The sequence below is a fragment of the Oncorhynchus clarkii genome, chromosome 17 (assembly GCF_045791955.1).
Source record: "Oncorhynchus clarkii lewisi isolate Uvic-CL-2024 chromosome 17, UVic_Ocla_1.0, whole genome shotgun sequence".
In the NCBI taxonomy this organism is placed as follows: domain Eukaryota; kingdom Metazoa; phylum Chordata; class Actinopteri; order Salmoniformes; family Salmonidae; genus Oncorhynchus; species Oncorhynchus clarkii.
Genome location: NC_092163.1, coordinates 37,054,273 through 37,077,979, shown reverse-complemented (window position 1 = coordinate 37,077,979; position 23,707 = coordinate 37,054,273). Strand labels below are relative to the sequence as shown.

General features: G+C 44.9%; 1 protein-coding gene across 2 annotated transcripts in view; it reads right to left on the bottom strand.

Moving 5' to 3' along the window:
• LOC139370758 (plexin-A1-like) overlaps positions 1-23,707 on the bottom strand; it is a 314,226-nt gene that overhangs the window by 34,584 nt on the left and 255,935 nt on the right. For both annotated transcript variants that reach the window (XM_071110449.1, XM_071110450.1), the window contains exons 11-16: positions 23,170-23,266; positions 19,753-19,943; positions 12,125-12,276; positions 8,635-8,758; positions 8,366-8,502; positions 3,992-4,159 (exon numbers count right to left, since the gene is read on the bottom strand). In XM_071110449.1, coding sequence (XP_070966550.1) covers positions 3,992-4,159; positions 8,366-8,502; positions 8,635-8,758; positions 12,125-12,276; positions 19,753-19,943; positions 23,170-23,266 — 869 coding nt within the window. The remainder of the gene's footprint in view (positions 1-3,991; positions 4,160-8,365; positions 8,503-8,634; positions 8,759-12,124; positions 12,277-19,752; positions 19,944-23,169; positions 23,267-23,707) is intronic.

Here is a 23,707-nt window from a genome sequence, read left to right as displayed (position 1 = left end):
GAATCTCGGAGCATCTTAGTACATTAGGGGCAAAAAACTTGACGCATCCTGTTGCGGACCAGTTTTTGGAAGCGAACCACTCGATTTCACCCCTAAGTTATATCGGCATTGAACACGTCACCCTCCCTAGGAGAGGGGATGACCTTGACAATTTGTTAACATCTTTCATTTAAGACCCGTCTCAACATAGACTCTGATGCCATTCTTGTGATTATTGTGACTTTGCTATTCATTGTAAATGTTTGTAGGCCCATGTAGCCATATTGTTGCTTTGCTATCCACTCATGTTTCTGTAGGTTCTATTTATATCTGAAAATTAACCAATGATATCAAGCCACACCCGGCCATGATTACAGACACCTGTGTGTGTCCTTTGACATATATAAACTAGTGACCCGCAGTGTTTGTCATTATACCCCAGTCCACCTAGTTGTGCTGCTGCTCCAGTTTCAACTGTTCTGCCTGTGGCTATGGAACCCTGACCTGTTCACCAGACGTGCTACCTTGTCCCCGACCTGCTGTTTTCAACTCTCTCTCTCTACCGCACCTGCTGTCTCTAACTCTGAATGCTCGACTATGAAAATCCAACTGACATTTACTCCTGAAGTGCTGACCTGTTGCACCCTCGACAACCACTGTGATTATTATTATTTGACCCAGCTGGTCATCTATGAACATCTTGGCCATGTACTGTTATAATCTCAACCCCGGCACAGCCAGAAGAGAGGACTGGCCACCCCTCAGAGCCTGGTCCCTGTCTAGGTTTCTTCCTAGGTTCCTGCCTTTCTAGGTATATTTTCCCTGGCCACCGTGCTTCTACATCAGCATTGCTTGCTGTTTTGGGGGTTTTAGGCTGGGCTTAACAAATACATTTGATTGATTCGAAGACAGCTTGTCTGTCGAAACGTCAGGTTATTCAATTATTGCATGGGAGAGTCTGCGGCTCTCCTTCTCTTTTTCAAGACATCAAGTGGCCTACCCTTATTCCTCACAATGAACGAGTTGCCAATTCCTCACATATTTGTTTTATGCTTATTGCACATTTATAAAACAGTCTAGACAGCTAGAATAGTCCTCTTTATTTGACTAAAATGCCACTAGCAAGACGTGGTACCCTAATGCGCGTGCGCGACAAACTGAGCATTCATTTTCCAGAATGAGCGTTCATGGGTACATCCGTTTTAGTAGTGTCTGCTCTGCTCGAAATTTGAGTTCAAACATAAACCGTGTATGGTTCGAAAGGTTACCGTCTCCTCTATTATAGTAAAAAATAATGTCTCCATGCGTTTTGGTATGCATATGAGTATAAACCGTTTGTCAGAGAGAAAGAAGTGATCTCTCACCTTCGTTGTTGTAAGTAGTAGGGAGAGGGGCTTGGGAGAAAGAGGAGCGCTCTTGCCAAAATCTGTCCAAAATAAGCCCAATGCATTTCTATGCGCTTATTTTGGACCTAAGCTTGTCGCCTCTGGGACAACGACTCCCATTGTTAAGGCAGAGACATGAGCATCTCATCATTATATACCGATCTCTGGTGTAAATGGGAAGGTGCACAGCACAGAAGAAGCGAACGAGAAAAGACAACATATGAGAACAAGCGGACATAAACGCTCGTAAAAATGAAAAAAATAAATAAACTTGATTCTGTGAAACAGGCATTTAGAATATTGCATTCATTCGATATCGCCCAGCCCTGACCCAGACTGTGGAATTGCTGGCTCTCTGAACTTTTCACCATTTGACTTTTTCAATTCACCTGACAATTACCCATAAGGACAAGGGTAACATGGGCAAGAGCCACGTCCCCACCAGACACCCCCCTCTCAACCACAGGGGAGCTGACCTCCCTAAACCAGAGTGACATGACGCAATGTGACAAGTTTGAATCAGGAAAGCATGCAAGCTAACCTACCCGAGGCCCACCTGCTCATCTGTGTAAAGACACTAAAGCAAATACTTGTTACAGACAAAGGGGTCGATGGAACACCACTCAAGAGGCTGCAAGATGGTGTGGGGTAACCAAGAGTGGCACTTGGTAGGAGTTGACTACTATTGATTGCAAAGTGTACTGATTCCAGGTGACGTTGTGAAACCCATTCCTTTGTGACATCTCCGCTGTGCTGTTTAGCCACTGCGAGGTTAGCACAGGGAGACTGTCAGTGTGCCAGCACAAGCTGAAAAGTAACAAGTGAGTTGTGTCGACCCTCGGGTACGTTTAACCAACGTCGTGTGGTGAACGTGTGTCGGAAACCACCTTTGTTGTTTGTTGCGGGCGTGTGATAAAGGTTGCCGGAGAGGATGCGGCAACAAATTTGCTTTTGCGAGGTACACACGTCGTGATTGGCCGGGAGGAGAAACAGCCAATCCTCCGGGAGCGGTGAGAAAAACACCAAATAACGAGCGAGCCAGTGAGGTCACGTTCCCTCCTGAGGCTAACGCCAGCGACGCTAACACCTTTTCATCCTCCTCTCTACGTCTCCACTCCTTCCTTTCACACCTCCGTTCCAAATGAGACCGCTCGCCTCCTCGCACCTCGGTGGTGTGTCGAGTCTGCCAACCGTCTCTCCGCCCCCTACGGAGATTTTAAAAACCGCTTCGCCTATTTTCACCTCTACTTTCCCCTCGTGATGTCTCCGTAGTGGTTTGTTCCGTTCCCCCTAGCGACTGGCGGACATTTTTCGGTCTGACGGCATCATGTCTGTTTGGGTGCCCTTGAAATGCACCTGCCAATCATCCGGTGGCTGAATGGAAGCACTTAAACACTTTGTGCATACTTCTCCATGGTCGCCATTTTAGGTTTATCAATTAGTTGCTCATTGTTTCCTCACCTGGATCCACTCTCCATTGAACTGGCTTTTCAATCTTCTATGGGTCCTTATAAATGCATATTAAAAGGGGCACTTGACCACTTAAAAAAAAAATCACATATGGATTATGTCCAGCAGCACCCTACCAGCTTCTAAATGTGTGAAAATTGAAATGTTCTACATGAAGTCAAATATATATACAAGGAAAAGGACTTCTTGTGATGACATCGGGGGTCACTTTAAAAATAATTGAGTGTCGAGTTGAAAAGTGTTGAAATGTCCCTTATAATAAATACCATGTAATGTCTTTATAACGCATTACAAGACAGGTGACCTATAGAAGGTGTTCCAGAAAGACATTACTTCAGTCAACCAGACTGTTTGAGTTGATAGAAGGCCACATTACTATTTAGGGAGCATCAAGTGTGCTATCTGCCTGCCTGCCTGAGCAATGAGCACCAACTCAGTTTTTCTAGGTCATTCTTTCAAGCCCGTTTTGCACTGGAATCCACTTCCTGCTCTGTACACAGCTTGTGTTTGTTCATAAATATTCCTGTGGCAAACTGGCTCACTACATTGTCTCATTTGAATAAGTCAGACAATATTTATTCAGTTTTTGCGTTGACTGCAACACAAGCTACCAGCGGCTTTCGAGTCCCTTTTCTGCGAAGATTTGCTGTTGTACCCGTTTTCAGGGGGAAAATAAGTGTGGTAAAAAAATACCAGTGCCTGCGTGTTTGATGTCACTCGATACTGTGTGTGAAACTGAAGTGTGCCTACAGCATACTTGGCTCAGTGCTAAGACTAATGCCCAATCCCAAATCAACCCCTACCCGCTGTGCACTTGTGGAAAATCTGAGACGACTGGATAGGTCTAAGCAATATAGTTGCAAGAGGGCGCTAGTGCCACATTTCTTGCCTTACACCTATCCAATCCTCTCAGATCTCCAAATATAACTAAAATAAAACTGTCCATCAAAAGATCTAAAGCAAAACAACAACAACAAAAAAATCTAAGACTAGTTCCAACCAGTTTTAGACCAGGGCCTGTGTCCACAGAGTAGGAGTGCTGATCTAGGATCAGCGTTGCATCTAAGATCATAATGATTATATAGACAGATCATAGACCAGCACTTGTCTCAGATGCTTTGTCGATACAGGCCCAGTTCCAACCGGTTCCCACTCACCTTGCAATAGTCCAGTCAGGTTCGATCTTGAGGATGGTGGGGTCCTCGGTGTAGTTGAACTTGACCTCTGGGTTCCTGAGCTCAGCTGAGTTGATGTCCACCATGACGGGGGTACCGCCGGGAGTCAGACCCGCCGGCGTCACACACACTATCTCCCTGGCACTCCGCCTGGAAAGCCAGAGGGAGTGTGTTACATGAAGAAGGAACATAGGCCGTCATTGTAAATAAGAATTTGTTCTTAACTGACTTGCCTAGTTAAATAAAGGTTCAATTAAATAAATAAAAAGAATGGACAATAAAGTATCGTATAGTATGTCACCGGGTGATGTGTGTATTTGGCATGAAGGGAAGAGTATCACACACACACACACACACACACACACACACACACACACACACACACACACACACACACACACACACACACACACACACACACACACACACACACACACACACACACACACACACACACAGCCCTAGTGCTTTCAGTTTTTCAGACGGGGGTTTCGTCAGACAGACTTTCACAGAGCTCTGGCTTCAAAGACCGCTCTCTGCTCTCTCTCTCCCTGACTGATCTGGAGTGGCAGAGGCCCAGAGAACGCCGGTCATCCCTAGATGATGCAACCCTCTCAGACACCTAGCCAGCTGTGCTGTATTACGAAAGTTTTGCGGTTCGGGTTAGTTGGACAAACTTTGCACTCTACTTCCATCTCCTCTGATGAAATGTTTTAGTGTTGGCAAAGCAGACAGCAGAAGCCTGCCGTGTTTGAACATCTGCATAATGTGAGTGTTCCTGCGAGTGTACATATTAGGATGCATGTATGTGTGTGTGTGTGTGTATTTGTTTGCAAGATTCTGTAGAATGCATGTGAAATCGATGCACATGTATGGCGCGTGTGCGTACACATGGTGTGTGCATGCGTGTGTGTGATGAGTGCACACACTTAACTATCCTACACAACGACTATTTCATACACAAATCCCATCTGTTATGGACAAGAAATTGAGAGGAGAGAGAGGGAGAGGAAAGAGGGAAAAAAATACTAGAGAGACGACAGCAGCTGAGGGGGAACTAAGTGGAAGGGAAAATAAGCAAGGATGCTTTTCCGCGAGCACATCCCTGCTGTCTCGTAAGAAGCAATTTAAAACGCCCCGTCTTCCAGGGCTCCGCTGAAAGGTGTACGGGGGGGAAGAAGGGAAAGAAAAAAGAAAAGCGCTTTTCCATATTCCGCTTGCACCACTACGTTGCCCGGGCAACCGCATCCACAACACTCGCCGGCAACACCTGCGGTATGCCGTACATATTTTGACAAGGTTGTTGTCAGCCGGTTCAAAAGAATGGGAAAAGAGAGAGAGAGAGAGAGAGAGAGAGAGAGAGAGAGAGAGAGAGAGAGAAGGGGAAGAAATTGGTTTCAGAGGGAAATAAGTGGCTGAATGACTCGGGGTAAATAGGCATTGATTAAAGCGGCCACGTTGAACTTGGAGATGAAATGCAAAATGTTTGGACGTGACGCGAGAAAAAGGGAAAACGCTTTCCAAGTCCATTACTTTAGAGACATAGAATGTTGCTCAGCTAGAGTGGGACTGAAAAAACAATGCTTTGAATTGTGTTGTGCGGGGTTTGCATCTCAATAGTCTAGAGTGGCTTCCTCTCCTCGCCTTCATCTGCACTGCTACAAACTAGACAAGGTGGCATCAAACCGCCGGTGGGAATCCATCACCTTGAATTCACCTATCCTGTGTTTTCAGATCAACGCAGATGAAGGCGAGGAGAGATGAAGGGACCTTCAGACTATTGAGATGAGCCCCATGTGACTGGACCAAAACAGCTCAAAATGTAGCCCATCATACAGTATATTATCGACATTGCCATCCATTTAGATCATACTATTTTTGGTAATTCCAATACTATATCAAAGACAGCAGCTTTCTTTCCAGAGCCAGTCAATGTTTTTAGCTCGACATGTTTCCCCGATATCAACAGATGCCATTGCTGCATGCATATATGCCTCTTGTACAAACCATGTCACATACGGCTGTCTATATATCACCCACCAATCATGTTGATAGTGCCTTGTGCGCAATTATGTCTAAAGCTAATTGGTCCGAAAAACTAAAGTCTGCGTTGCAAGATAAATGCATGGGTATATCCTGGATCTTTTACTACGGTGAGGAACGTTTGTCTTCTCCCATGTACTCCTCTGATTCAGTTTTATTTTCTTTTCTACATTTCAGAGAAATTCCCAAACCCTCTTCTTTGAGAGGTCTTAACGAGGCACTCGTTCTTCTGTGAGGTGTTCCCGCCATCTGCTAACACATGTTCATTTGAGGCTTTAGATGAGTGCACGGTACGCTGCGAGCTCGCTGTGTGTGTGTGTGTGTGTGTGTGTGTGTGTGTGTGTGTGTGTGTGTGTGTGTGTGTGTATACAGTACCAGTCAAAAGTTTGGACACCTACTCATTCAAGGGTTTTTCTTTACTTTGACTATTTTCTACATATAATAGGGAAGACATCAACACTATGAAATAATAACATATGCAATCATGTAGTAAACAAAAAAAGTGTTTAAACAAATCAAAATAGATTTTATATTTCAGATTCTTTGAAGTAGCCACCCTTTGCCTTGATGACAGCTTTGCACACTCTTGGTATTCTCTCAACCAGCTTCGTGAGGAATGACCTGGAATGAATTTCAATTAACAGGTGTGCCTTGTTAAAAGTTTATTTGTGGCATTTTTTTTTCCTTCTTAATGCATTTGAGCCAGTCAGTTGTGTTGTGACAAGGTATACAGAAGATAGCCCTATTTGGTAAAAGACCAAGTCCATATTATGGCAAGAACAGCTCAAATAAGCAAAGAAAAACAACAGTCCATCATTATTTTAAGACATGAAGGTAAGTCAACACGAAAACGTTGAAAGTGTCTTCAAGTGTAGTCGCAAAAACCATCCAGCGCTATGATTACTGGCTTTCATGAGGACCACCACAGGAAAGGAAGACCCAGAGTTACCTCTGCTGCAGAGGATGTTCATTAGAGTTACCAGCCTCGGAAATTGCAGGCCAAATAAATGCTTCACAGAGTTTCGTGTAACAGACACGTCTCAACATCAACTGTTCAGAGGAGACTGCGTGAATCATGCCTTCATCGTCAAATTGCTGCAAAGAAACCACTACCGAAGGACACCAATGAGAAGAAGAGACTTGCTTGGGTCAAGAAACACGAGCAATGGACATTAGACCGGTGGAAATGTGTTATTTTGGTCTGATGAGTCCAAATGTGAGATTTTTGGTTCTAACCCGCCGTGTGTTTGTGAAACACAGAGTAGGTGAACGGATTATCTCTGCATGTGTGGTTCCCACCGTGAAGCATGGAGGAGGTTTGGGGATGCTTTTCTGGTGACACTGCCAGTGATTTATTTAGAATTCAAGGCACACATAACCAGCATGGCTACCACAGCATTCTGTAGCGAATCGCGATCCCATCTGGCTTGCGCTTAGTGGAGCTATTATTTGTTTTTTTAACAGGACTGTGACCCTACACACCTCCAGGCTGTGTAAGGGCTATTTGACCAAGAATGAGAGTGACGGAGTGCTGCATCAGATGACCTGGCCTCAGCAATTACCCGATCTCAACCCAATTGAGATGGTTTGGGATGAGTTGGACCGCAGAGTGAAGGAAAAGCCGCCGACAAGTGCTCAGCATATGTGGGAACTCCTTGAAGACGGTTGGAAAAGCACTGCCAAAAGAGAATGACAAGAGAGTGCAAAGCGGTCTATTTTGAAGAATCTAAAATCTAAAACAATATTTGATGCCTTCACTATTATTCTACAATGTAGAAAATTGTGAAAAGAAAGAAAAACCCTACAATGTGTGTCCAAACATTTGACTGGTACTGTGCGTGCGAGTTAGAGCGCGTGTTTCATCATGAAAGACTATGGAGACAGAGAGCACCTGCTACCGGTGAACAGAACATCTCTGTGTCCTGCCTTCTCACCTTTCTAGCTTCTCTGGTAGCGTGTTGGAGAACTTACCCAGCCCGTAACGTATAGCACAAAAGGGAAACGTGACTCACGTAGAGCATTTTTCAACCCTAACTCCTAGATCATTTGTCGTCACTGGAAAGCAAATAAAAATCCAGACACACAGAGGTCGGTCATCCCCGTAAACAGAGGAAGTCCTTCCCAACACAAACGGTGGGCAGTCATTCCCCCAAAAAAATGAAGTCATGCCCGTAACAAGCCATTTCCTTCACAAATGGTGGGCGGTCATTCGCATCCAAAAATTCTGGTTCTTCCGTGCCATAACATCAAAACATCAAAGCAATGCAGCCTTAAACACAATAGTCATTGTTCCAGGGTTGTCAGAGAGCTCACCTCTCGAAGCGACAGGGGTGTAGGCCGATCTTGACCGCCACAGCGCTGCCTGCATTGAGGTGGCTCCCCTCGATGGTGATGCGGGTGCCCCCCGAGAGGGGGCCTTTGGAGGGCTGCACACGCGTGAAGTAGGGAGACTGGGGAAGAGGAATACATCAACACGTGTCAGGAATTCATTTGTTCTGGGATCCACTGTTGTTGTTTTTTCAATGATGAAAGGACACAACATTACAGAAGGACAATTGAGCACAGGCATGATTGGGGCTTACCACAAAAGTGAAGGCCTTGGGTGAGATGGCTTTGTAGTCAGCGTGTGTGCAGTCCCTCACACACACTTCCACATGAGCCTCTTGCACTCGGTAGCCTGTCGCGTCAGCCAGCTTACACACGATCCTGAGAGAGAGAGAGAGAGAGAGAGTTGGTGAGTGACACTACAAATATGATCATCATAACCATTGACCTATCCACAGCGTTAGTCCAAGGGTAACCATGCCACAGAGCATAGCAACGGCCTTGCCCATATCCATAGCTGGGATACAGTGTGTGATGGTGATGACATCCACTTGTACCTGGAGAGGTATGATAGGAGAGAGAGGCTACATTTTGTGTCTGCACGACGGTATTAGAGGATATTATAACCCCATAAGCCTTGTGTTTGGCCTTGGGCGGCGGCTGGCCAAATGAAAATCCATTTTAGAAATGATTGAGGCAGAGGACGAGCGTCTGAGGAGGTTGGGCACCGCAGGCGAGAACACACACACAGACGTGGGCACATGTCAGTAATCTGCACGCGCGCACACGCACACACACACACACACCCCTAGACCTCATGTTTCACCCGCCTCAGACACTCCAGACTGTTAATTAGCCAAATAGAACGAGAGAGAGACAGAGAAAGAGAGAGAAAGCGAGCGAGAGAAAGAGAGCGAGAGAGAGCGAGCGAGAGCGAGCGAGAGCGAGCGAGAGAGTGAGAGAACTGGGTTTAAGTGGGGGGAGGGTGGTGATTAATTGAACGAGCTCGTATCCTTCCCATCTCGTTGCTGTCCCCCCCCCACCCTCCGCCTGCGATGAGTTATTAACTCTGCTGCTTTTGTCCTCGCTGCAGGTGGCCACGGCAACCGCTCTCCATTGCTGCAGCGATGACGTCCGCATTCCGATGCAATTGTTTATTTGTTTGGTCTCACGCAGGGAGGGACAATGATTACAGCGAGGAGACTTTTTAGCAGATAATTAACATTCTCACTGGAATCATTACAGTGAAGATAAGGGGACTATTAAGCAGTCAAAGTGGAAGAAAATAAAAGAGAGAGAGCGCTTAAGAAGCTTGATGAGATGTACAGTTTTGTTGGTATATGTGTGTACTCCATTTTGCATGTGTGCACATGTCTGTCTGTCTGTCTGTTTGTACATCTATGATGACAGTTGAAGTCGTACATTTACATACACCTTAGCCAAATACATTTAAACTCAGTTTTTCACAATTCCTGATATTTAATCCTAGTAAATATTTCCTGTCTTAGGTCAGTTAGGATCACCACTTTATTTTAAGAATGTGAAATGTCAGAATAATAGTACAGAGAATGATTTATTTCAGCTTGTATTTCTTTCATTACATTCCCAGTGGGTCAGAAGTGTATATACACTCAATGAGTATTTGGTAGCATTGCCTTTAAATTGTTTAATTTGGGTCAAACGTTTCGGGTAGCCTTCCACAAGCTTCCCACAATAAATTGGGTGAATTTTGGCCCATTCCTCCTGACAAGAGCTGGTGTAACTGAGTCAGGTTTGTAAGGCCTCCTTGCTCACACACGCTTTTTTAGTTCTGCCCACAAATTTTCTATAGGATTGAGGTCCGGGCTTTGTGATGGCCACTCCTATACCTTGACTGTTGTCCTTAAGCCATTTTGCCACAACTTTGGAAGTATTCTTGGGGTCATTGTCCATTGGAAGATCCATTTGCGACCAAGCTTTTACTTCCTGACTGATGTCATGAGATGTTGCTTCATGAGGGAGGAAAATCTATTTTGTGAAGTGCACCAGTCTCCCTGCAGCAAAGCACCCCCACAACATGATGCTGCTACCCCCGTATTTCACGGTTGGGATGGTGTTCTTCGGCTTGCAAATCTCTCCATTTTCCCTCCAAACATAACAATGGTCATTATGGCCAAACAGCTCTATTTTTGTTTCATCAGACCAGAGGACATTTCTCCAAAAATGATGATCTTTATCCCCGTGTGCAGTTGCATACCGTAGTCTGGCTTTTTTTTAATGGCGGTTATGGAGCAGTGGCTTCTTCCTTGCTGAGCGGCCTTTCAGGTTATGTCGATATAGGACACATTTTACTGTGGATATAGATACTTTGTACCTGTTTCCTCCAGCATCTTCACAAGGTCCTTCGCTGTTGTTCTGGGATTGATTTGTACTTTTTGCACAAAAGTACGTTCATCTCAAGGAGACAGAACGTGTCTCCTTCCTGTACGGTATGACGGCTGTGTGGTCCCATGGTATTCATACTTGCGTACTATTGTTTGTACAAATGAACATGGTACCTTTAGGCGTTTGGAAATTGCTCCAAATGATGAACCAGACTTGTGGAGGTCTACAATAGTTTTTCTGAGGTCTTGGCTGATTTAATTTGATTTTCCCATTATGTCAAGCATAGAGGCACTGATTTTGAAGGTAGGCCTTGAAATACATCCACAGGTACACCTCCAATTGACTCAAATTACGGCAATTAGCCTATCAGAAGCTTCTAAAGCCATGACATAATTTTCTGGAATTATCCATGCTGTTTAAAGGCACAGTCATCTTAGTGTATGTAAACTTCTGTCACACTGGAATTGTGATACAGTGAATTATAAGTTAAATAATCTGTTTGTAAACAATTGTTGGAAAAATGACCTGTGTCATGCACAAAGTAGATGTCCTAACCGACTTGCCAAAACTATAGTTTGTTAACAAGAAATGTTTGGAGTGGTTGAAACACAAGTTAACCTAAATGTATGTAAACTTCCGACTACAACTGTATGTGACCTGTGTGCGTGCTGAGCTTGACCAGACCTTATTCCACTACGACCTTCCTCCAATCTCCACACCATTTAACCCTTGACCTCTGATGCTCATTGCCGTAACCCACCTCTCCACCCTAACACCTCCGCCATTACGGCTCTGACAGGGCTACAGAGGTGACACGGAGCGACTCTGGGGGCGACTGGCCAAGTGCAGGACACCCCTTTTCATTACCCTGACAACTTCGGCGTGTGGACCACCGTCGTCACCACCGTCCTTGGCATCAAGCAACGCGCCTTAACTGTAACAGGGGTTAAGCGTTAGCCCGCCCCCCCCCCCCCCCCCCGCGCTTGGAAGTGATTGTGGAGGTGACGTTAACCCATGACAGTGACACAAGCAATATATTAACTTGTCTCTAAACAAATCAGGTCCTTCATGTCAGCGTCAAACACTCACACTATGAGTCAGTGTGAGTCTATGACGTCAACTTGAATTGAAAACGGACAAACAAAAAGGGTGTTTGTGCGAGCTCTGTATCTATCTGGGCATGGAAGGGAGTCCGTCAAGTCTCCTAGGAGACCTGGCAGTAAGAGAACGTGGACAATGGGTTAAAAGAGGAGGAACGGGAGGGGGAGAGACTGGAGCATATATGTATTTATGTGTGTGTGAGAGAGTGTGAGAGAGTGTGAGTGTAAGTGAGAGAGAGACAGAGAGACAGAGAGAGAGAGAGAACTACTAAAAGTTGCTCACTGTTCAGCGCTGATGTACTCGGCCTCCACGGGGGTGCAGGCCACCTTGCCGATGCGGACCCCCGTCTGGATGTCCTTGAACTGCAGACCCAGGTTCTCCCCCGTGATGGTCAGCATGGTTCCACCCTGTCTGGGACCCGTCTCTGGAGACAACTGGAGAGAGGACAGATATATTAGGGTTGTTTGAAAAATAAATATAATTACTAGACCAAGGAAAGGCCCTCTGACTATAACACGTTGACTGCACCCTACACGTTGACTGCACCCTTACAGTCAATTCAGTTGAAATGGCATTGTGAACTGGAATGTCCGTTCGAGTAGCCTATATTCTTGTTCGCCAGAAAGTCTTCGAGCTATGTGAATGTCTGTCGAGAGAGGCTAGTAGCGTACATCTAACGTTTCCACAGGGTGCAGCGTTACATTTGTGGTACAGAACCTGGACGGGGGAAAAACAAAAAAAAAGAGGGAAAAACTAAGTCAGAAGTTCATGTCCGGTCAGCCGACTATTTGCAGCTTCCACAAGTGATCTTGAACACAGCTTAGTGTCCGGGAAAAATGACATTTTCAAAAGGTTGCGTTAGCAGTTACTACGATGTTTCTTCGCCCATCCAACTCCTTTGTCAAAACACCAGTTGGCCTCTCTCTCTCTCCCTAACCCAGCCTCACTATTAATCTACTAAATGCTATTAGAAAGAGTTCAAGTTATGACCCTTTTTCTGTAGTGAATGACCCTGAGGGTGCTTTAGAGGTACTCACAGTAATGGCTGCCCACAGCTGCCCTGTACTAATCAGTAGACCATTCATCTTGCCCCATACAGACAGTGGCCCTGTCTCTATCGTTCATCACTAGCATGATTAAGACCTGCGCTAATTACATCAGCGCTGGGGGCGACTTCCATTTGTCTGACTCCCCTCTCCCTGGTTATTCATGGTTATTCGCTCAAACCCCCTACAACTGCTGGTCTCTGAGGTGACATTTTGACCCCTGGCTGGACATATTTGGTTTGTGTGTGTGCATGGAAGGTTATACACATGTGAGGTAAGCACTCTCACGGGCATAAGTGTCTCTCTCTCTCACACACACATCCACACATGCAAATGTGCAACACCACACACACACACACACACACACACACACACACACACACACACACACACACACACACACACAGGCCCTACCCCTAATTGGAGCACAGCAGGGCACATTGCCTGAACACAAACAATGCCATCGCTGCGTAACTACAGGTATTTTTGCCTCGGCCCACTGTGACCCTCTCTCTCCCTCCGTCTCTCGGTATCTATGTGTACGTCTCTCCATTTCTCGCTCTCTCTCTCCGTCCATCTACTGTTTAGCACCGCTCATCTATAGGATCTGAAAGCATGTCTGTACTTTTGTTCACTTTCAAGGGCTGTCACTAGCCCAAGGCTAGCATGCTAGAGGCTAGCAATGACATACTGCAACATTACAGCAGGGGACCTGCTAACATGACACAGCGGTTCAAAAACAGTAAATATGACACGGACGTCGTAGAAAAACAGCCAGAGAGCAGAGAGCGGGTGCGTGTCACATGTACTATCAAACGGACAAAGGACAACACTGAACGTTACACCTGGCTGATTCTTTGCACAGAATGTATCTATCAATCCAGTCAGAGAGCAAGAGAGCGAAGAGAAGAGAGAAAATTCAAAAGCGAGAGAGAAAGAATAAGAAAGAAAGAATAAGAAAACGAGAGGGCGTTTTGACTGCGCCGCGCTCTCTGTGTGGGGGCCTATTGTCGTCACTGTGTGCAGCTGATCTGATCTGGTCAGCTGATCTGGTCCAGCGTCTGGTAAGGAGTCTGAGAGGAGAGAGCTGAATCTAAGACGAATACAGTGGAGCAGGCAGAGCCCTATCACCCGAATGAAAGGGAACATCTACAGCTGGGAGAGAATCTACTCCGATGGAGAGGGGGGGGCTGGAAATGGCCTCTGGGTTTCGTCTGCAGACAAAGAGGAAGCGCAGAGGATCTGAACGTGTGTGTGTGCACGTCATGCGAACAGCACACATCTAGTCGGGACAATTAAGTCTCGGGTGGTCATATTAAAGCATTTGAGCCATAAAGACCTGGGACATCACTGGACATTCAGTCGCATGATTTTACAGCAGCAAGAAAAACAATGGTGAACCCTTCAGAATCACATAGATTGGTCATCAAATTTGATCTGATCTCTTCATCTACGTCACAACAATGGACAAACAGTGTGCTTCAATTAATAACACACACAGTATTGTATTTGTCTTGTCTATGTTGAATACATCATTGAAACATTCACAATGTAGGTTGGAAAAAGTATGTGAACCACTAGGCTAATGACTTCTCCAAAAGGTAATTGGAGTCAGGAGTCAGCTAACCTGGAGTCCAATCGATGAGACGAGATTGGAGATGTTGGTTAGAGCTGCCTTGCCCTATGAAAAAAAAACACTCAAAATTTGAGTGTGCTTTTCACAAGAAGCATTGCCTGATGTGAACCATGCCTCGAACAAAAGAGATCTCAGAAGACCTAAGATTAAGATTTGTTGACCTGCATAAAACTGTAAAGGGTTACACAAGTATCTCTAAAAGCCTTGATGTGCATCAGTTCAAGGAAAGAAAATAGTCTATAAATGGAGAAAGTTCAGCACTGTTGCTACTCTCCCTAGGAGTGGCCGTCCTGCAAAGATGACTGCAAGAGCACAGCGCAGAATGCTAAGAGGTTAAGAAGAATCCTAGAGTGACAGCTAAAGACTTACAGAAATCTCTGGAACATGCTCACATCTCTGTTGACGAGTCTACGATACGTAAAACACTAAACAAGAATGTTGTTCATAGGAAGACACCACGGAAGAAGCCAATTCAGTCCAAAAAAAACTTTGCTGAACATCTGAAGTTTGCAAAAGTGCACCTGGATGTTCCACAGCGCTACTGGCAAAATATTCTGTGGACAGATGAAACTACAGTTGAGTTGTTTGGAAGGAACACACACCACTATGTGTGGAGAAAAAAAGGCACAGCACACCAACATCAAAACCTCATCCCAACTGTAAAGTATGGTGGAGGGAGCATCATGGTTTGGGGCTGCTTTGCTGCCTCAGGGCCTGGACAGCTTGCTATCATCAACGGACAAATGAATTCCCAAGTTTATCAATACTTTTTTCAGGAGAATGTTAGGATATATGTCTGCCAATTGAAGCTCAACAGAAGTTGGGGGATGCAACAAAACAACGACCCAAAACACAGAAGTAAATCAACAAAGAAAATACGCCTTTGGAGTGGCCCAGTCAGAGTCCTGACCTCAACTCGATTGAGACCTCAAGAGAGCAGTTCAACACCAGACATTCCAAGAATATTGCTGAAATGAAACAGTTTTGTAAAGAAGAATGGTCCAAATTTCCTCCTGACTGTTGGGCAGGTCTGATCCACAACTACAGAAAACGTTTGGTTGAGGTTAGTGCTGCCAAAGGAGGGTCAGCTATTTATTAAATCCAAGGGTTCACATACTTTAAAGACATGAAAACATATAATTGTTTGTGTGTTATTAGTTGAAGCAGACTTTGTAAATCCAAGTATTTCCAAAGGGTTCACACTTTTTCTTGCCACTGTATGTATGAATTCATACCTGGAACACATCATGCATATTTCACATGAAGTAATAATATGTGTTCTGAAACATAGGAATAATATGATGGACCTGGTCATACGAACTGGACTTAATCCCAGTAACAGACAGAGATAGAACGTTCTAGAAACAAGCCTACAGGGTCACTATGGAGCTACCGTTATACATTCCATACATTCCATACTAGGCTACCCTGGGGCGGCAGGGTAGCCTAGTGGTTAGAGCGTTGGACTAGTAACCGGAAGGTTGCGAGTTCAAACCCCCGAGCTGACAAGGTACAAATCTGTCGTTCTGCCCCTGAACAGGCAGTTAACCCACTGTTCCCAGGCCGTCATTGAAAATAAGAATTTGTTCTTAACTGACTTGCCTGGTTAAATAAAGGTAAAATAAAAATAAAAAAATATAGGTGTTTCGCAAATCAATCATTGTCCATTTCACTGAGAAGCACTAGCTGTTGTCAACGTTGCACTGTAGAATTACTGTTAGGGTGAAAAACTGGGATAAAAAATATACCCATGTACTCAGAACTAGTACTCTTTAATAAAACATATCACAAACATGAATAACGTTGTTTTCAATATCAAAATGACAGTGGAAGAAAGGTCCTTTGTCACACAGCTGTGGATGTGGTATTCATTGAGTGCTATTATACTGCTGTGGTGGTGTGTTTAGTGTTGTAACAATGGTAAATCGCTGTGGCTAGGTCGATGCACTCTAGAGAGGGAGGAAGAGAGAGAGAGAAAGGGAGAGAGAGAGAGAGAGAGAAAGGGAGATAATTACAGGAGAGAGAAATGGAGAAAGAGAGAGCTTAACACACAATGTCCAGCAATAGCCAATATTACGGCTTAACAATACATAGGGGAGGGCGGGGGAGCAAGGAAATCAGTCGCCTTTTACAATGAGCAGTTCCAACAGAGAACGAACGCACACACACACACACACACACTTAATTGGTTTAAGAGGGGTGGTCTTAAAGCTGCTCCACAAACCCTATGAGAACTGCTGGGGAGATGAAGGATGATAGAGGACCAAGGAGGAGGCAAGGCCAACCCTATGACAGTTCATTGCTGCATAAATGACGTGTGTGTGTGTGAGGTTACGAGTGGCTGTGTTTATGCGTCGGTGTGTGTGCGTATTTGTTGATATTTGCGGGGACAAGTCACAAGGGAGCCGGTTGTTTTTGTTTGTGAATGCAACATCAGTTAATCTTTCTCCCTCATGGGAGAAACGCATGAAAACATCAGGAAAATTAACAATTCTTATAAGTCAATTTTATAGTAAAGTGAGAGAGAGAGCAAGAGAGGGAGGATAAGGAGAGGGAGGGAGAGAGACATGATAAAGGAGGGAAGGGAGGGAGAGACAGAGGGCCACAGCAGGCATAGGGGGTAAATTACTTATAATTATGGTGAAATGGCCTTTCAGTCTGCCCCACTCCACATGTGAGCGAGAGAGAGAGCGAGACTAATGCAACTACCACTAGCAATATTAAAGCATTACGGTGTCCATATTAGGACACCGTCAACCTCACTTTGACAGGCTAACAATGTGGAACCTACCATGCACTATTGTACAATGTCAAACTGATCAAGTTTACAGGGAGAAATATAATTAAATGCCTCTCAATCCCAGTCGTCCCAATGAAATTACTTGCTAATCCACTAGGTCATAAAGGGCCACACAGTGGGTAATGCACTTAGCAAAGTACTAGCATTATAACAGGCTAACAATGTGGTACCCTACCGCTCACTATTGTACCGTGTCAAACTAAATTTAGAGTTAACAGCGAGAAATAGCACAAAAACGCCTCTCAATCCCCATGCCTTGAATCCCAGTCGAACACTTGTCCAAATGAAATTAGGGGCTAATCCGCTAGCTAATAAAAGGGCCACAAAGTGGCTAGCGTACTTAGATTAGCGCGAGCGAGAGAGAATAAATAACAGAGCACAGAGAACGAGCCCATGTTTAGGGAAGGAGGGATTTGAGAGTAGGGACGTTGAGAAGCGGGGTAATATTCAATTTGGGTGGAAGATGAAATGGTCTTTCTAGCGTAAGAGGGATGTGTTCTTCAAGGAAGAATGAGATCCTTTCAGTTTGTCATCTGTCCACTGTGGAACGTTCCTGTAATGTGAATGTCAGAGGAAAATAACATGGCAGTGTCAAGGCAGCGTTGTAACAATGCCTGGTGGGCATTTTTAGTGTCTCACTGTCGAGTCGCTCTTTCTTCCTCCTCTGCCCATCTTCTCTTTTCACTCGTCGTTTTGCCTTCCAAACCGTCTTCTCCCACCTCTCTTTTTGAAGCTCTTGTACTGTACCCCTGCTTTTTCCACTGTGTGCTGTTTGTGCTACCAACATCTTCCCCTCAGGCTAAGCTTAACCCCCCCCCACCCACCCACCCCACACACCTCTTGTGCGCTTGTTTTAAAGAGATAAGTAAAGCGCGGGTGAGAGAGGGTGCATTAGCTAAATGGATTTATCTGTGTGCCAGTGCCCCAATTATCCCAATATCTCCATTAAAGGAGAACGTTACTACTTAGGAACCTACTCTTTATTTTTTTTAATGCAAATTAACAAAAGGCTCCTAAAAACACCCAAAACACATCCTTTTACAAACAGAAAAGCACTCAGTATCGGGATGCAGGTCTTTAGACGCTGTACACATGATTGTGTCATTCCAAACTTTATCCGCAACGTTCTAATCCATTTTGTGGAATTTGAGTGATATTGGTGTGCATGCGTGTAGTTCCTCATTCCCAATTCCTCTCGTCAACTGTGTGCTACAGGTAACTGCCAAAATAAAGGAAACACTTTATTCACTCACTCAAGTTGTTCTGGTATCTCGTGGTGACCTGTAGCTAAGTTACGTTGCCAGTCACTCAATCACAAGGTCAGCCAGGCTGGAACGAGGAAGTACACGCATGCACGCCAATATGCACACGCAGGCAGTTGTCGCTTGAGTTCGACAAAATGGATTATAACGTTGCAGATACATTTTGGAAGGACACCATTTCACGTGTACGGCATCTTAAGACCTGCATCACGATACTGAGTGCCATTTGTAAAAGAAACGCATTTTTTTGTTTTTTTTGTTGTTGTCTTTGTACATGATTTTTGGATGCCCTGGAGCTACAGAATGAGGACCAGGAAGTCAATCGCTGTTGGGGGTAAGTTTCTCAAAAACCAATTAAAATTGCAAAAGAAAAAGTGTGTGGACCTTTCTATAACATGGCATTTACGCAAAAAAATACAGATTAGGTTCCTAAATAGTGAAATTCTCCTTTAAGCATTCAGACACCGAGGGGATACGGGATCCTTTCCCTCCGCAGTTAAGAAGCATACACACATTTCAAGGTGGTGGTAGTGGAAAACAAATGAAAAAAAAGGGGCATGCATTTCATTTCTGAAAAACAGTAGACTCCCCATCTCATTTGTGTAACAATTAGAATGAGAGAGAAGGGGAATAGAGAGAGAACAAATCTGTCTACATTCATGCTTAACGTGGTTCATACAGCAGTATGCGTGTGTGTGTGTGTGTGTGTGTGTGTGTGTGTGTGAGACAGACAGAGCTACACTGTTGGGACAGTGACCTGGGCTACGGCCAGACGACCACCGCTATGGCTACCCACTGCAACAGCTGGTAACGTCACGCCACTCACATACACGCGCACACGCACACACCTCCCCTCGTCAGTCGTCTCGGTGCTCAGTGACGTCCCGTAGACTGCCTCCTCTGTCCTGCCCATCTGTAAGACTATACAGTCTCTGTGTGGGCAAGCTACCTCTCCAACTGTGTCCTCTATCCCTTATTATCCCCTTCATGCCATGTGATGCAAATATCTAACCTCACATTGACTCCAATTCCTTGCACACTTAACTTAAATGTCTGAGGATGTCCTAATATAGATGCCGTATTATTCCCCACTGAGTTGAAGGATTTCCTTATATGGATGCTGTTCGCTGCCCACCCTAGTACCACCCTCCCCTTGTCATCCGTACCTTTATGATCTTGGGGTGGGCACAGCGACTGTTGCCCGTGGTGGCATGCATCCAGCTGCTCTCCAGGGGGGCACATTCCTGCCTCAGGGAACACTTCTTCTCCTGGACGCACCAGCCACATTCAAACCTGGGGTCAGCCTTCAGACACATCCCACAGCTGTCCCTCAGGGCAGGGCACTTATACAGGTGGGCTGGAGGGAGGAGGGGGAGAGAGTCGAGGAAGTGGGCGAAAGGGTGAGAGAACATGTTTAGTTCGCATCCGAAAGCCTGAAATGACACCAACCCTTTCCGACATAGGTCACAATTTCGTCTTGCAAAGTATGTCTCGCATGTCACCTCTAAAAACCAAAAATCTTCAACGATATTACCCCAAACAACTACACTACTCAATTTTTTTATATGCAATGAAGCAAAGCGGTACTTCAAATGGCCGCAAGAATTCGGCGGAGGAACATTTTCAGCCTCTCAAATCCCATTGGTCATGCTTTAACTTGAAAGTAACCCTGGGCCAATTAAATTATACTAAATGAGTGATTTAATTACATTTACATATCGGGGGTTAAGCGAGGGAGCATCGTTATATGGTTATCTTCGTTAAAATGAGGATGAGGGAGACACATTGAGAGACACACACCACATGAGCAACACACCTAATTTAACTGTGATTGAAAAATGTCATTGATTCAGACAATCAGGTGTGTTGCTGCTTGGTTGGAGAAAAACCCTGCACCCATACTTGCCGTCCTCCCAATCTGTCACTGCCTACCTTTCACCACCTCAAACACTCATACATCATTGACACTGAGATACATTGTACTCACTATTCAGACAAAGTACAAAGCCACACTTCTCATTGTGGTACAATGTGTCTGAATCTGGATTGTTGTGGGGTTTGGCTGTAGAGGCTTTAGTGAACAATTCCCTAAACGTGATGTTATCTTCCATCTCACATCGCAGCAGGAGCCCCTGCTTTTACAACCCCCCACTGCCGTGGTGACAACAACAGCAAAACGCTGGGCGTACACAATTCATCCACGGAAAACATCACTTATTTTCTGGGGGGGGTTCTACTCCCTAGTTGGTGTGTGTGTGTGTTTAATCACGATCCACAGGGCCCTGTTTGTGGAACGGCGGCGCTAAACGCACACATGCGAAGCCACATAAACGCACACGAAGGCATGCGCACGTCTAGACACCCACCCACACCGAACCACCCACTCCACGCCTAAGTAACTGACGACACAGAAAGGTGAGTGTGAAGTGACTGTGTCCAGTTCTGAGGCTAGGGGTGTGCGCGTATGCTCATAACATGTGTGAATGCATTTCTGTGTCTTTCTAAATACCACACAAGGGATGCATGGTAGTTTCCTCAAATCCCTTACACGTGCAACACACCCTTGCCAGCCACACATTTGCCATCCACAGAGCTGCATTTTAGCACGGCAGAAACTTACTGGGCTATATGAGAGAGTATATTTTAACCTTATAGCGTGTCAGAGCATGTATGTAACTTCCTGACTTGGCTTCCAACTGGCCCTTTTGGTCACTCGATGAATGATTTTAACGTGCAGCGGTAGCTTACATAAAACGGAGTCTCCATGCCGCTGCCATGGCTGTGGCCATCCACTTGGAGAAGCTCCCACAAGGCGTCGTACAAGTGGTGACAGTGAGTGGCAGACATTTCAGAACTTTTCTGGAGTGCCACAAAACTGTGTTAGCCTTCTGAGCTAAAGCCTAAGACATGACTGCAGGGAGCTAACACAAGTCACGCAGGTTTACTCCTGACAGGAGTGTGGTTCATCGAACCGCCTCTGTCACGCAGACATTGCTATATGTACAGTGCATTCGGGGGAAGTGTTCAGACGCCCTTCCCCGTTTCCACATTTGGTTAAGTTACAGCCTTATTCTAAAATGGATGAAATACATTTTGTTCGTCATCATTCGACACACAATACTCCATAATAACATAGCGAAAACATTTTTTTCCCCTTCTTTCCATTTGAGCACATTTATGAAAAAATAAAAACATTTACGTAAGTATTCAGACTCTTTGCAATGAGACTCCAAATTGAGCTCAGGTGCATTCTGTTTCCATTCATCATCTTTAAGATGTTTCTACAACTTGATTGGAGTCCACCTGTGGAAAATTCAATTGATTTGACATGATTTGGAAAGGCACACACCTGTCTATATAAAGGTCCCACAGTTGACAGTGCATGTCAGAGAAAAAAAACAAGCCATGAGGTCGAAGGAGTTATCCGTAGAGCCCCAAGACAGGATTGTGTCGAGGCACAGATCTGGTGAAGTTTACCAAAACATTTCTGCAGCATTGAAGGTTCCCAAGAACACAGTGGCCTCAATCATTCTTAAATGGAAGTTTGGAAATACCAAGACTCTTCCTACAGCTGGCCACCAGGACAAACTGAGCAATCAGGGGAGAAGGGCCTTGGTCGGGGAGGTGACCAAGTACCCGATGGTCACTCTGACAGAGCTCCAGAGTTCCTCTGTGGAGATGAGAGAACCTTCCAGAAGGACAACCATCTCTGCAGCACTCCACCAATCAGGCCTTTATGGTAGAGTGGCCAGACGGAAGCCATTCCTCAGTAAAATGCACATGACAGACCGCTTGGAGTTTGCTGAAAGGCACCTAAAGACTCTTAGACAACGAGAAACAAGATTATCCAAGACAATGCAAGAGTGGCTTCGGGACAAGTTTCTGAATGTCCTTGAGTGGCCCAGCCAGAGCCCGGACTTGAAACTGATCGAACATAGCTGTACAGCAACACTACCCATCCAACCTGACAGAGCTCGAGAGGATCTGCAGAGAAGAATGGTTGAAACTCACTGAATACAGGTGTGCCAAGCTTGTAGCGTCATACCCAAAAAGACTTGAGGCTGCAATCGCTGCCAAAGTTGCTTTAACAAAGTACTGAGTAAAGGGTCTGAATACTTATGTAAATGTGATATTTCCCTTTTTTGCTTTTTCTAATACATTTGAAAAAAATGGGGGTATTGTGTGTAGATTGATGAGGAAAAATACAATTCAATCCATTTTAGAAGGCTGTAACATAACAAAATGGGGGAAAAGTCAAGGGGTCTGAACACTTTCCGAATGCACTGTGTATACTGTATTCAAGTAAATGTCCCTCCTAATATTTATATATTTCTTAGTTCCATTCTTTGACTCTCAGACTTGTGTGTATTGTTGTGAATTGTTAGATACCACTGCACTGTTGGAGCAAGGAACACAAGTATTTTGGTACACTCGCAGTAACATCTGCTAAATATGTGTACAGTATGCAACAAATAACATTTGATTTGATATAACTAGACAGTGCTTGCATTTGACATCCAAATCCGGGCCTCAGGCGTGCCACAAGACTGTGCTACCCAGCTGAGCTAAAGTCTAGTGCTTACCTTGGATGTTGTAGGGGTTGTCGATGACAAAGTTGCCATTCCACACCACCGATAGGTCCACGGGCAGGTCGCTGATGTCATTACCGTCGTAGTTATACTGCAACGACACAAATACAGCAACGACACAGTTAGATTGGTATTGCTGCAGTGTTATGACAGTGTCCCTAAAGTTCACTGAAAGACAACACAGTGTTGTTGCTGAGAGTTTATGGTGTTTACTTGTAGCATGTTACCCCTGCCCGAAACCAAGTTTCCCCTTGGGGACAATAAAGTCTGAACTGAACTGTCGATTTCGGTTCAGATTATTTGGGTTTTGATTGACTGAAAAGTGAATAAATAAAAACGTTATTTTTTAAAAACAGTTAATACACTAATATCTTTTCTTTATGTTTCATTTATATTGTTTTAACGTTCATGGCTCATTTGAGTCATAAGCACAACATGGACTAACACTCAGTACACTTGGCCTTCTCTTGTTTCTCTCAGTGAAGACAATTACCCTAATAGGATAGGGTTACATAGCTGCTGATTGTGTAAT